The sequence below is a fragment of the Trifolium pratense genome, linkage group LG2 (assembly GCF_020283565.1).
Source record: "Trifolium pratense cultivar HEN17-A07 linkage group LG2, ARS_RC_1.1, whole genome shotgun sequence".
NCBI lineage: Eukaryota > Viridiplantae > Streptophyta > Magnoliopsida > Fabales > Fabaceae > Trifolium > Trifolium pratense.
Genome location: NC_060060.1, coordinates 73,146,261 through 73,161,043, shown reverse-complemented (window position 1 = coordinate 73,161,043; position 14,783 = coordinate 73,146,261). Strand labels below are relative to the sequence as shown.

The 14,783-nt window shown below is 31.9% G+C and overlaps 1 protein-coding gene across 2 annotated transcripts; it reads right to left on the bottom strand.

Annotated features, from left to right (window-relative positions):
- Positions 1-8,257: 8,257 nt before the first annotated feature.
- Positions 8,258-13,626, bottom strand: LOC123905965 (nucleobase-ascorbate transporter 6). 2 transcript variants are annotated; one of them, XM_045955774.1, is made up of 15 exons: positions 13,504-13,626; positions 13,011-13,148; positions 12,310-12,407; positions 12,029-12,205; positions 11,698-11,798; positions 11,166-11,241; positions 10,992-11,051; positions 10,683-10,867; positions 9,900-9,996; positions 9,689-9,775; positions 9,473-9,531; positions 9,278-9,369; positions 9,130-9,207; positions 8,862-9,022; positions 8,258-8,706 (listed from the first exon to the last, which is right to left on the bottom strand). In XM_045955774.1, the coding sequence occupies exons 2-15, from the start codon at positions 13,135-13,137 to the stop codon at positions 8,488-8,490; spliced, it is 1,617 nt and encodes a 538-aa protein (XP_045811730.1). In that variant the 5' UTR covers positions 13,138-13,148; positions 13,504-13,626; the 3' UTR covers positions 8,258-8,487. The 2 variants fall into 2 exon arrangements, with proteins under 2 accessions (XP_045811730.1, XP_045811729.1); XM_045955773.1 differs by lacking the exon at positions 13,504-13,626 and adding an exon at positions 13,249-13,501.
- Positions 13,627-14,783: the final 1,157 nt, after the last annotated feature.

Below are 14,783 nucleotides of genomic sequence, written 5' to 3'. Positions count from 1 at the left end.
GAATTTGTTTTCCTCGATATTTTTTATAATTGTAAAATGAGTGGATAAGAAGGCAAAACTCAAAGCAAAGGTCTCCAAAAAAAATGAGTTATGCAAGGTTCCTGAAATTGTAATCCAGGAAGCATGATTATGTTGAGTAAGTAGTGGAGCATAATTTGTGGTCATAGGAGTAGTTTTAGTGGAGTTTGTTGTTTTTATTTTGCTGAGTCACTAATCCTAATTGTTAAGTGATGATAGTTGTTGGTTGTTCCTTTATTTTAGCCACTTCCACGTTGTTGGGCTTGTAAAACGTGATAGCTATTGTGTCAAAAAAAAAACGTGATAGCTATCGAAGTTGTGTTTAATGGTCATAACACCTGTTCGAGTCAGTTAATTGGTAGCTATGTACCGAAAACGCTCAGCTTCGTAATGTAAAACCCGAACATGGACGCTCAGCTTCGTAATGTAAAACCCGAACATGGTAATTTTGGTATTTGCGTACCGAACTGGTGTAATATAGCAGTTAAACCCAGAAACTTCATCACTTTGCGAAAACAACTGTGTCTCTCCCTCTTGAGTGCGATTTTGAGGGCGAAAACAAGAACAACAGTTTCAATCCATTCAATCCCTTCCATTCGTCTCACTTCATGCGACAGAAACAAATTTTACTCTGTTTTCTTAATATGTATTAGCATATTGTCTGGTAAAAGCAATTGATTTTTCAAGTTCAATTTCGGGTCATGAAATTGATATTTTAGGTTGTCTCTCAATTTAAGGTCCCGAAATTGATATTTCTGGTACACAAATTGCCAACCAAGGAAATATTTGATATTGTTGCCTATACACCGTTTCAATTATGCAACCATTCAAGCAATTGTGATATTTCATTACTATTGCATTCTCACTGCCACACAACACCGAGTTTTGTTTAAGCTCTTTGTGATTCTTTCTTGCTTAGCAGAGTTTGGTTCCTATCTTCCGAAGTTATATTATTTCGGATCCTAAGTACCGAAATTACCATAGGGGCAATTTTGTCAGATTGAGGGGTCTGAGAGCAATGCAAGGGGGCCTAAAGAGCAATTTTCAAAGAAGAAGCATGCAATTGTGGTCCAATCCTCCATTTATTGTTTAAGGCCCGAGATATTTCACTTTTGTGATTGCACATATGAATATTGATAATATGGTAACTTATTTAAAGTATCCTATCATCGATTTAATATCATTAATTTAAGTTAAAAAATAAATATAAAATGTCAATTTGTTAATAGTGTATGATACCCAAAGTGGTCTTATCATCAAAGTAAAATATATATGAGTTGCATAAGCATTATGACATTATAAGGACCACTTATTAATAATGTATGATATCCAAAATGATATCACCATTGGAGATGCTTAAGAGAGTAATAGCTGGACTTTTAATAAGAAGTAAATGAAATAATTACATTGATAACCAAATAAAAAAGAGACCGAAATTGCTAAGGCAATCATTTTAAAGAAAGAGAAAGGATGGGGCTTCGGCCCTCACTAGTAAAAAAAAAAAGGTGGGAACTTGGTTGCCCATCTCATAAAATTGGGTCACCAGCCCATCCTATGTGTCTCTAATATATTGGTTTAAAAATGTGTGTTAATAAAGCATTTAATTATATAATATCACTATTTATAATTACAAACCTGCCCCGTTTTATTACAAATCTGCCCCATTTTAATTAATGCATAGCTGCAAACCCGTATCCCCAATTCCCCGTAAACTATCCTTGCAACTTTCAAAGCACAAATTGGAAATTAAAAGGTTGCCTTATTGTGTTCTTGCTATGGCATGGCAGCTATGCTTTTAACTTTTTTTTATCGGGAAAAAAAGGTAAAGTTTATTACTCCTACGCTATACTTACTTTTTTTTTGGTACAAACTTATACTACTACTTTATTCATTATAAGAGATTAAAAAAATGTTACCGTAAAGTATATCAGACCAGAAATAGTAAATTATTGTTTATGTTTTTGTTTAATTTTTTTTCTATATTTTCTATAATTTTTTATTGTTTTTTTTATTCCTATTTTTATGCAGAAGTTTACGGATGACAAAGTGGACGGTCCGCCCTATTTGGGCCAGTCCAAAAAAGGGGTAGACCAGGCCAACTTGGACATCCGAGCTCAAAAATCAAGACCGTCTTGTTTATTAACGAGTTGGCGGGCCGACCCATAAAATTATTATTATTATTTTTTATTTTCTACTTATATAATTACTATATAATTTACTATTTTTATATTTTTTATGACAAGAAATATTAACGCATAATATAAAATAACTAAAAAAATTAACAAACTTGAACTGGATGTTCGGAAATGTGTGTGCTAAGTTGGTTAATTCTGAACGGTGACGTCTCAGCTCGCGGTAGAGTGTTGATGATGGTGGGGAAGCTTGACGATTCCGGCCTTTGTGTTGGGGAAAAGGTATCTGCAGTCATGTTAGCACTCCAACGCTCAAGTCATTATTTGAAAGAGGTTTTCATTTAGAGTATAAATGGAGGCGCATAATGTCATACCTGGAATTGATGTATGAAGTGCTTACATAGGAGGATTTTTAGGGTTTACGGACGGTATTGTGGAGTCCCCCACATGGAATGAATCAGCCACAGATAACACATGTATTGTCATTTCGTATGAGCACTTGAGGACGGTTTATGCTCTTCACCTTTTGTCCGTGCTCGTTGGTATGTTCGCTATGGTGGTTTCGCCACATGCTTATTCTTGTCTCTAAGGTGGAGGCAAGAAGGGCTAAGGAGTTCTTAAGGCATAAGGTTATTCTTTATGCTTGTTTTTTTATACATACTTTCTCTTTCCAATAAATTTAATATATTATGTACAAAAAGAAAAAGAAAATTTAATATGTTATGTACCATTTTTTTTAAAAAAAAAATTTAGTTTTCCAAATATATAACATTAATTAGTTTTATTGAAAAATATAAGAGTAATTGGCAAATCGTACTCTTAAAATATCAAATGGACAGTTAAATAGAAACGTTAAATCCGACTTAAATGGACAATAAAAAAACGGAGGGAGTAAGAATTAATAATTCAGCATGAAACCAAAATGCTTCATGTAAACTATTAAATTATTAATAGTTAATTTTATTTTTAATTCGGTACATCCTCGCAATATCGATTTCATTCTTTAAAATAAAAAAAACCTCAATAAAATAAAGCATCAATAACAACATTAAACAAGTTTTAAAATAAATTCAATCAGTTAAATAAGTGTCAAAATGATAATAAATTGGATTTGGAATGAAAATAATGTAAGTAATGTTTAATTCGATTCTTTCTTTTGTTGGGTTAAAAAACGTAATAAATAAATAAATAAATAAACTCATTCGTAAAGTTTAATCTGTTTTCCCTATTTTTCATCTTGAATTAATCCTAGTAAAAAAAAAACTAAAATGCATGTGGGGTCAACTCGGCCCGCCCGGTTTTTTTGGCCGGGTGTGGGGCAACTTAAGGCACCGAGCCAAAAATCTAGGCTCGGCCCGCCAAAAATTGTGGTTTAAACGGGCGGCCCGACGAGTCTGACTCGTTTTGCCACCCGTACATAGGCTCTTATATAATCTTTTTATTGTATTCATCATATCCTTTCTATATTTTTTGTATAATTTTATTTTTTTTGTAAAATTACAATGAAGGATACAAAATTTAGAATATTATCAACAAAATTAAAAAAAGTCACTTTTTTCAAAAAATAAACTAAAATATTGATATTATAAAAGCTAAAAAATACTACTCCCTTCGTTTCTTTTTAAGTGTCATTTAGTGTTCTTATTTAACCGTCATTTTGGTATTTCAAGGGTATGGGGTTTGTTAATTGTATCATTTGTTAATTACTCTTATTTTTTAAATAAAACTAATTAATGTTATATATTCGGAAAACTATTTTTTTTTTGTACATAACATATTAAATTTATTGGAGACAGAAAGTGTGGACGCAAAAAATAGGAATTTATTGGTGGGTTAAAATGAGGTTATAATATGAAGAAAATGCGCAAAAGTACACTTCAATAGGTTAATTTGGTGTTACTATTTTAAAAAGGAGTGGAGGGAGTATATTGTTACTAAAAAAAATTTAAGCAAATAATTTTATGTTATAACATAAATTGTAAGTAACAAATAAAAAAAAATAAAATTTGTGACATTTTTTAGTAATGCAATTAAACTCAAATTCAATAGGTTCTCATCAGCACTCTTTCTCCACACACACCCCAAATTCATAAAATAATCACAAATGATATTTATATAAGAACTTCAATATTATTTTTTTTAAGAAAAATATTAGATTTGGACATGGACCAAGTTATAATTTATAAGTGATAAAATATGTAATTAATTATATTAAAAAAAATAATAAGGTCACGGGTCAACCCACAAACACGCGGATTTAACTCGCATTACTCACAATCTTAACGATCCAACTCACACGAGCAAAAAAATAAAATGGATTAAAAAATTGGTCTTAAGTCCGCACGGACTACGGGTTAAATAGATCTAATTTTATTAGAATAAAAAAGAAAGATTAAAAAAAATGATTTATTTTAAATACATGTCGAAATATAAAATAATTAAATTTTAATTAGTTTGTTTTCGAAAAACAAAAATGGTGGCATAATTTTGAAGTGAAAGTAAGGACAGTGATGACAAACCAAAGTAGTGGGAATTTCTTTGAGAAATTGGTCGAGGGAACACTTATAAATTATAATTGAATAGGAAATGATAAAAAGTTTCGATTAATGCATTTGGGTTGAATATACAATTACATATAATAACATGTACCAATCTATCAATAATAATGGCACAAAGAAATAGACATATTGATATCTCTACAATTGACAACTAGGATGGGTTGGGATACCCAACTTTGTTAAATGGGTAAATAAGAATTTGCCAAAAAAAAAAAAGGAAAATAGCCTTGATTATTTATATTAATAATAGATAGATTTATGGTGTATATATTAATAAGGATTTGTTTTTCTTATAAAAAATATTAAAAAGGATTTTTTTTTATGAAATATTATTTAAAAAAAATTACAAAGAAAAGAAATCATCAGTTTTTTTTTTTTTTTTTTGACATCAGAAATCATAAGTGCTTAGTGCACTTATTTGTGTGACGTTGTAATTTTTGAAAAGTCTTTACTAGTTTTTGTAACGAATAGAAACGTTATCATCAACATTATGTCGTTGTAGTAAGTATTCCCGCCTATCACGCGGGTGACCCTGGTTTGATCTCCGGCAGCGGCACTTTTTTAGTTGTTATTTCAAAATTCCTCGGTTTTATCGTTCATCCATCGTCATAAGCCTATCACGCGGGTGACCTTGGTTTGATCTCCGGCCCGCTATTTTTTTTTTCATTTTATGTTTTTTAATAGATTTATTTTGGTTTTAAATTTTGTACTAGTATAATAAATCTTTATTGTTATGAAAATCACAACGATATTACTGAAGTAGAAAGAAGTTCTTATTATTATTTTTAGCGGCACAGAAATTCTGACTATTTATTTATACATATTTTTTTTGGGTAATTGTGATATTTTGATCTCAAAACTAAACACGGATTACATGCATCCTTTTAAAGAAAAAAAAAATCTCGGATAAGCTAGTGGTTTTCCCATAGACAAATGAGATTGTCTCAAACTACCAAATTAGAAGGTGGGAGTAGCTAAGTGGAAGGTTGTAGGATCGAAAACAGAAGTTTGACTTCTAAGTGCAATCCTAAAGGTCTTAGACCGATCAAACTTGAACAAATCTCACAAATGTCGCGTCTAACTCGATTTGTTCCTTCGTATTGTGATGAGAGAAAACAGAGAATATGGTTCTCAAGTCATCGTTATTCTGAAGTTTCATGTTGGTGTTTGTAACACGTCCATCTGAGCCGACCTACATACGACGATACTCAATACTGGACACCCTTCTTGCCTCACGACAATTGAGACGGTCGTTGAGTTGGTTCGGTTGGTGCTTCAGATCAGCCAACTTAACATTGACGTGGATCCTAAAAAGATTCGACTTTCCGTTGTTGTAGTTTATTGCAGCTAGGTGAGTGCTATTTTGGAATGAAAAATTGTCCATTTTTCTATGTTGTAAATGAAAAATGGACCACACGTGTTTATTTATATAAGTTATGGTGCATTTTAGACCACACAATCTGTCTAGTGCATTGGAGACCACACATTTGTGTATTGTGATAGTTTGCTACTTAGAATGTGAATTAGGTGAAAGGAGTTCACTATCTATGTAGCAAACGGTAGTTTTTTCAAACCGAGTGTTATTTCATCTGGCAGTGTGTAGATGCAAACGTTGGAGTTGGGTTTAAAAAACTGTCCCTTGCTATATAACTTGCACGCCGAGTTCGCTACTTAAATAGCGAGAGAAGTATTTTAGTCATTTTACAAATCACGTGAGAAATAGAAGAATGCGCGAAAAAAAACTCTAAAAAAAGGATGTCTTTGCCAAACTCAAAAAGTAACCGTGTATCAGTCTAAAAGTAAAAAGGAAGATAAAAAAAAAATATTGTTATCCCAACTCCATTTTCATAACAGCAGGATGTTATGAACAAATCCTTTTCTAAACTGTCAAAATAGTTTAGACTGTATTGACCAGTCCGCCTAGTCCAAATAAATGTAAAGTTTCAAATAAATGTAAAGTTTGAGTCTTAAAATACGAAGTTTTCTTTCCCGACCACCGCATTTTTTTTCTATTCCCTGAATTTTCGTTTTTGCCTTTGGGGATACTGCGGTTTATACGAACCGAATTTTTTTGTCATGCTAAAAAATTTCGGTTAATATAAACCGAAATATTGTGTTCCAAATTTTGTTCCAGATTTCCTACATAAATTCTGCATGAGACCCTCAACTTCCACAATTTATTTGAAATACTAAACGATGTCCGATTTGAGTAAACGACCACTCGTTGGAAAGCTTAGGGTTTCAAGAATACAAATATAATTTTTGTTTTGAGGGTTAACTATCCAATTGGATCAGTTTGACCAAATAATGGGTACTGGTACAGAAATAGAGCAGAATTTTTTCTCAAACTTGTAGGTAAATATTTTCATACTATACTTAATGAAATTTAACAATTCCGGTGTCAATCTTGTAGTAAATATTGTCTTCTTTACACTAGATCAAAAATCATTAGCATACGACTTATATTCAAAGAGCTATGATAAATTTACCACGGGTATCTCTACAACATTTTGCAGAAACTTTTCTCAAACCTGTAGGTAGATTTTCTCATGCTATACTTAATGAAATTTAACAATTCCGGTGTCAATCTTGTAGTAAATTTTGTCTTCTTTACACTAGATTAAAAATCATTAGCATACGACTTATATTCAGAGAGATATGCTAAATTTACCACAAGTAGCTCTACACGAATTTTCACATAAATCTTTCTTCTTTTTGGGAGGTAAATTTATGTTATTTCGGTTTATATAAACCGAATTTTTTTTCCATGTTTTAAAAACTTCGGTTCGTAAAAACCGATGTTTGTTGGCAAAAAGTTTTCAAACCGCAAGGGGCAAAATGAGATTTTTGGGATATAAAATAAAGGCAGAGGTTCGGGAGAGAAATCATCTTAAAATATTAGCCCGAATTTTTTTAGGGTTTTTTCGCCCGGACCAAAAAAGCCCGAATTTAAAAATGTCATCGTTGGCCCAACCCGATGAAAACCAAAGTCCATCTGAACCGATCTGTTTAGGGTTGGATAGCCCGTTTTTTGACAACTCTACTTTTCTTCATAGCAACGAGAGTATTTTTCACGTTCTGATTTATTATGATTATTTTATTAAATGTAATTTTTTTATCCATTATGAATATATTTTTACAATTCTTTTATACATATTAAATTCTTTTTAAAAAAAAAGTTTTTCAGAGTACAAACTTGTACCACCCAAGTATCAATATATGATCCCGTTTAAAATAACTTATTTTTGAGCTTGTACAAAACAACTTATGCAAATAAATAGTTTATCCTACTAACGAAAATTGTATTTTTATAAGCTATTGTTTTCATAACCTTGACAAACTTATAATCATACATAAAAACTTATTTATTTGCATAAGTTATTTTGTATAAGCTCAAAAATAAGTTATTTCAAACGGACACATATTATGTTGGTCATAAGTACTAACTATTCGTAATTAAATGGATAATATAGTATAGTATCAGTAAATAAATGAGTAGAAAATGCATTGCATGATTGGGAGGAAATTCTGAAGTGAACATGACATAAATGAAAGGAAGAAAATTAAGCATTCACATTTACTAAGTCAATCCATTTTCTTGATCAGAATTTACAGAAAGAAACAAAGGCAAGAAAATAATTGTATTACAAAATGCTATAATAGAGTGGAAGAGACTACTCATATGGCTATATATGGCGTGTAATAAGATTAAATCTGATATTAAACTAAACTCTGGTGAGGATTAAATCACCTTATCTTAGAGCTCTTGTGCTGCACAATTAAACAGATGGAAAATATTTGTTTAGATTGAAAGGCAGTGAATAGAACTCCTCACTTCTTGTGTCACCCTTGAAGGATTTGTACTTGTCCCACCAATGTTTGCCTCTGTCCTTTCTAATGGATGAATCCTTCTTATGTAATGTGTTGTCTAGGAAATATGCCACAACACCCGCAACAAATGCTTTTGATTGAAATGGGACATTAATTATATCATTGAACTGTCATAAACAGAAAAATGAGTGAGTAAACTCATCCAAAAGAACAGATTCTAGTTTATGTATATTATTAAGATGAGTTTAATTTTGATACATTGTCGGTGCAAAAAGTTATATATATCGTCGATAATATAATATTATATGTATCTTATCCATACCCATCTTCCGCCTGTGTGGACTGGACCAAAGCCATTAATTGCTGTATACTCATTGAAGTACTGTGGTATAGACAATCCCAAGAATATAGAGAAGCCTAATATGAACTTTGTTCTAAAACTGTTAAGGTTGCAGAACTGAAGAAAGCTAATACCTCCAGCACCTACAAATGATGAATGAAAATGGAATAATTATATGGTGGTGTTTCTCCTAAGCATCATAATAAATTAAAGTATATATAAGTATGAGTTTATCTTAAATCAACCATACCAACATATGCAAAGAATAAGCAGTACAGTGCAGCAACGATTGCAGGTGGGATAGAGGCGAACACTGCTCCAAATTTTCCTACATCGTGAAAGAAATGTTAGCAATTATTGAATCAAATTACAAATTTATCAAAGCTTAATCAACTTACCGAGAATTGAAAAGAAAATCATGAATCCAGCAGATATCTGCACAACTCTTCTACTGCCAACACGTGTCAAAGCCAAAAGACCTGCATTTTCTCTGTAGGGAAAACAAATAAATCACTGTCATTCATTAAATTAACAAGGAAATAGTGTTTGATTAATCTTAGTAAAGAATACAAACAGAATAATTTCAGCCTTACACAGACACGGACGATCCACTAATTGTTCCAAACAATCCTGATAACAGAATGCCGACTCCCTAACAAGTATAAATAAGATGCATGAGGAATTATACTTGAAAGTGAAAGTTCTACTTGATTACTTGGTGAAAAATCATCATTACAGTCAATCAACTATGAACTTTTACCATTATTACGACTATCATGTATAAACGCAAGATTTAGTCATACTCGTACCTGCCAACCAATACCCCGACTAAGAATAGAAGGCGGTAATGGTGTTGCACTTGCATACCTATATACAGCAATGAAAGCTCCGCTGGACTGTGTACCAAAAAAACAGAATATACAATTTAAGAAAACCATTTTCACAACAAAGAATAACAATTAATCAGAAACTAAATCCTATTCCAATTTTAAAAAGAGAATATCTTCAGAAAGAAATTACCTCTACAAGAGCAACGAAAGATGCCATCATCATAGCAAATGCTTCGCCTGCATCAAATGTAGGTGCTCCCCATTGAAAGGGATATGGAACTCTGATCCTGCAAACACAAAATTCATGAGAAAATCTTCTCAATAAGTTTCCACTCACAAAGCTAAGCCTAGAAAGTAGATCCCCAACAAATATATCTCGAGGATCCAACTGAGTATAACTTTAGAAATATCAATGTGCTCTTAGGTTTATAATAGTTCCAAGTGTTACAGAAGATTAAAGAGAGATAAATGTGACAGATATCCACTTCGGTGAGAGAAATCTTTTCAATAAGGGCAAAAATACACTCTAGTCAAAATAGTACTACATTGTATACTTGAATTGAAATAACAAAAATATATTTGAAAAAGAGAAAATCAATGAATGTATATAATTCAATCTCGTTTGCTAAAGTATAAATTTACAAAGCATTAGATTATTTTTAAAAAGGTTAAGTTTTTTGGTTGAGTTCATTTTGCCAGTGGATAAGATGGTGGCCAATCAATCCATCGGTCACATCACATATTCACATGGATGTGATTTGGTCACCCTCTAGTTCAAAATTGCAAAACTAGTTGTCACTGCCAATTGCCACCTCAGTAAATGCCTGATAGCCGACAGCCATGGCAGGGGACCAATCTGAATCTCTTAAATTACGGGACCAATACAAAAGCTTAGCAAAACTTAAGGGGTATACACAATTGCAAAAGATAGAATGCCGTTAATGGGTAAATTTAACGAAATCACACAACTAACCAAGGAGCAGCATCGATAAGTCCAGCACGATCAGTGCGGCAGGATGCCTGTGTTTTTGGTGCAGCACCGTTATAGGCCCCTCCAACAGTGAGTAGATGAGCATATATCCACACAATTACAATTGTAAATAAAACAGCAAACCGGTCAAAGATATTTTTCCCGGAATGTAACACATGGGGCACATACTGCATGAAACCACTAATTAGTTAGGAAAAACTCATAATCATAGAAACCAAAAACTAAGATCATAAGGTTGACATTTAGAAACATTAAAAGACACTATGTGTATGCAACTTGAAGGAACTCTACCTGTGAAACAAATACTAGCAAAATAAGCTCCGGCAGTCCAATCTCTATACACTTAGCAACCTACACCCAACACAAGCGTCAATGTTGAAAATTTTAGTCAATCAATGTAGAAATTCTAGTCGATCAATGTTGAACATGACCAGTGTAAGTGTAAATATGTAGTAGAAGGCTTACCCCAGGAAAACCTAACTCGTACAACCCAAAACCAACAAGAGAAACCAATGGAACCGCTGAAAGTGGACTTAAGAACCTGCAGAAATAATTAAACTTACATCAGATGGGAAAGTTTGGCTAAAATCCAAATCTAATTTCACAAATCACTTAAACTATAATATCTAGCTCAAAAAACAATTTATCTTGGTAGTACAATGGCAAATAAGCATACAAGTCAAAGATATTCTTAAATATGACTACACTTCAGGCTTCAGTCACATTTTCAATACATTTAAAGACAGAAAGATTTGAAAAGGATTTTTTATTGAATAATATCTATTTGACGAATATCATAAACAGAATAAATATGCACTATATATAGACTAAGACTAATGCTCATAACTACTTTCACTTCACAGAACTATATTACAGGAAACAAGTCTATCCTAAATATAAGAAAGGCAAATGAGCTTCAAATATGCACAAATAATCGCAAGGAATAATGACTCTTAACAGAAAGTATAATGCCACTTGGTAAGAATGTGAGACCAACCTTGCAACGTTACGCCAAAGGCCACTAAAGCCTAGTACTATTTGAAGAGTTGAGGCAACAATAAGAGCACCCTGCACTGCCCTCATTATCTTCTTGAATTTCTGAAAAGGAATTTCCGAAAGAAAAAATATGTTACCAACAAGTTCCAATCAAAATCAAATTACTGCTAAGGTCTTATTGAGACATTTAACACAATAATAAAATGGTATACAGTATGATTGCAAATCATAGTCTCTATTTAGAGTAAGTGTCATTTGATTACAAAGTAAGTAATACAGTAAGCATATCAATGATGCATCATTTAGTATATAGTTAATTCTTCTAACGAGACCTCTATCGGATCTGGTTCACCGCTGAATCGACCAGCAAGAATTATTGAGATTGTGGTTGGCACATAAGTATAAGACCCTCCGATTACTGCAGGTAGTCGAGATCCAAAGAGTGTTTGCACCAATGTGTTAATACCGGCAACAAAAAGTAGTGTTTCAATAACTTTAGCCTTCTCCGCCTGAAACAAATAGAATATTTTTTAATAAAGCTTATTTTGGTTGGATTTTCATAGCAAAATTAATGAACTTCTTCCTTAAGTATGTTTAATTTGTTAGTCCTTACATTTCCACCTCCCATCTGAGGAACAAGAGCAGTTGGAATGAGCACAGTTGTACCGAGCATCACCAGAAAATGTTGAAAACCAAGAAGTATGGCCTCAGCTGCAGCAAAGTGTCCCCAAATTTCTCATTAAAAATCAATTGAAAAATAAATATAGAAAAGCAAAGTGAATTAATCATATGGAAAAGTTAATAAGACTTTCCCCTTCCACAACTTTTTTTTAGAAAAAAATAAAAAAAAACACAAAAAAATGTTATGGAAAATGGGAAAAGGGGTTGCATGCAGATTCTTAAAATTTTCAACACAAACTACAAATAATCAAATAGGAATTTTCATTTGACTTGGCCAAATATTCCAATTACTTTACAACATTGTTGAACCAGAAATTCCCAAAATATATTTTTATTAATTTAAAAAAGTAGCTAAAATATTTAAAATTAGATTCTATCATGGAGCAAATTTGGAAGTTAATAATCAAACTGTTCCGAATCTAGATCTAGAAAAAACTGAAAAGAACCTTAATAATATCAATGCTTAATTAATTACAAGAAAGTAAAGCAAAAAAATTAAAAATTAAAAAATCTGAATGAAATTGAGTCCAATGAAATAAGAAGTAAAAATAGCAGTAATAAAAAAGCATAAAAAATAAAATAAAAACCAAATCCAAACCAAAGAAATATTTTCCAGAAAAGGGAGAGACTAACGCCATGGTGGAGGACTAGTAATGCAGTAAGAAATATTGGGAAGTTGATCCTTTGGTGGATGTGGTTGTGGTTCATCTGATTTAGCTGGAGCTCCTCCACCTCCTCCTCCTCCTCCTCCTCCTGCCATTACTTGTTAATCTAAACAAGGAAACAAAGAAACAATGAATGAATGAATCTATAAACCAAATCTGAGAAAAACTTAGATCCTTAATAAACAAAATTAGTGTAACTAGCTTACAATGACTAGTGTTTGTTAGATTAAAAGCAGAAAATGATAGTTGAGAGAGTTTAAGAGAGTGAAAAATGTGATGAGTATAAATAATAATAATATATTGTTGTGAATTTAATTAATTAAAAAGGGTAATAAAAGTAGCTTTTGAAACAATGTTTTGAATGATGAAAATGAAACTTAATAAAGTCAAAAACAAAATAAGGTGCCCCCACCCTAAAAGGAGGAGTGAAAAAGAAAAGAGAAAGTAAATAAATACTGTACAGGTGAAGTGGGATTGAGTGTGTGAAGTAAAGGAGACTCCAATGCTGGCTGGCTGGGAGAAAGAAATGAATGATAAAGGTGTATATAGAAAGAAAGAAACAAGTAAGAAATGAATGGAGTCTCTCCGGGATCCAGTGCGGTTAAAATGCACGCAGTCAGTACATACAAAACGTTCGATTTTGATCAAACGATTAAGATTTTAAGTTCAGATATTAGTTAGTTTTTTAAATATAAAATTGAGTTTTAAATCTGACCGTCCGATCTGTTATTGAACGATTCGGATGTGCCTGAATGCAGAAATCCCTGACTGCACTCAAACCTGGTCGAGTCTCTCTCTCAATAACAGAAAAGCAATGTTTGTTTCTCTCACTAACTAGGCATATAATTTGCTTTTTCCAACAAATATAGTCACATTTGTTGTTTTGTACCGTGTAGTGCTTTTTTTCATTTCATAAAATTGTTGTATTGTATGAGAAGAAGGGTGATTCTAGCGTGGGAGACCATGATAGGTCTCTCACCGATGCACTACATGTTTTGTGAATTGGATTGAGTGCGTACATGATATTATGGTGTACTGTTAGTATTATATTATTTTTTTGGAAATAAGTTTTCGATTTTTCCGAAAAAAAGTTTTCGATATTTTTTGGCGAAAAAAATTTCGATGTTTTTTGGAAAAAAAAGTTCCCGATTTTTGGGGGAAAAAGTTTCGATTTCAGATAAAAACAATTCTGAAGTTTTTCTGGAAAAAAAAAAGTTTGCATTCTTTTTTCGGTAAAAAAGTTTCGGATATTTTCCGAAAAAAAAAATCGATTTTTTCTGGAAAAAGTTCCGATGTTTTTCAGAAAATAGTCCCCGGTTTTTTGGGAAAAATAGTTTCGAAATGTTCACCTAAAAAATATTGTTGATACAAAAAAGAGTGAAAAAACAGAAAATATAAGAAACTTTTTCCGAATAAAATATTAGAACTTTTCCATAAAAATATCGGAAACTTTTTTTTTCTGAAAAATATCCGAAACTTTTTTCCGAATAAAATATCGAAACTTTTTTCCCGAAAAAAGAACGGAAACTTTTTTGTTCAGACAAAATCTTCGAAATTGTTTTTATCTAAAATCGAAAATTTTTCCCCCAAAAATCGGGAACTTTTTTTCTGAAAAAAAAAAATCTAAAATTTTTTTTCCAAAAAAATATTGAAAGCTTTTTTCCGAAAAAATAATTAACTTTTTTTCAAAAATAAAATATAATATAATACTGACAGTACACCATAATATCATGTACACATT

Excerpts from the sequence above, each read along its gene's own strand:
- LOC123905965 (XM_045955774.1), bottom strand. The coding sequence starts at position 13,137 with ATGGCAGGAGGAGGAGGAGGAGGAGGAGGTGGAGGAGCTCCAGCTAAA. Across the intron at positions 11,052-11,165 it reads ACGAGTTAGGTTTTCCTGGG|GTTGCTAAGTGTATAGAGAT; the intron begins GTAAGCCTTCTA and ends TGTTGGGTGTAG. Across the intron at positions 9,023-9,129 it reads CTTATTCTTTGCATATGTTG|GTGCTGGAGGTATTAGCTTT; the intron begins GTATGGTTGATT and ends CATCATTTGTAG.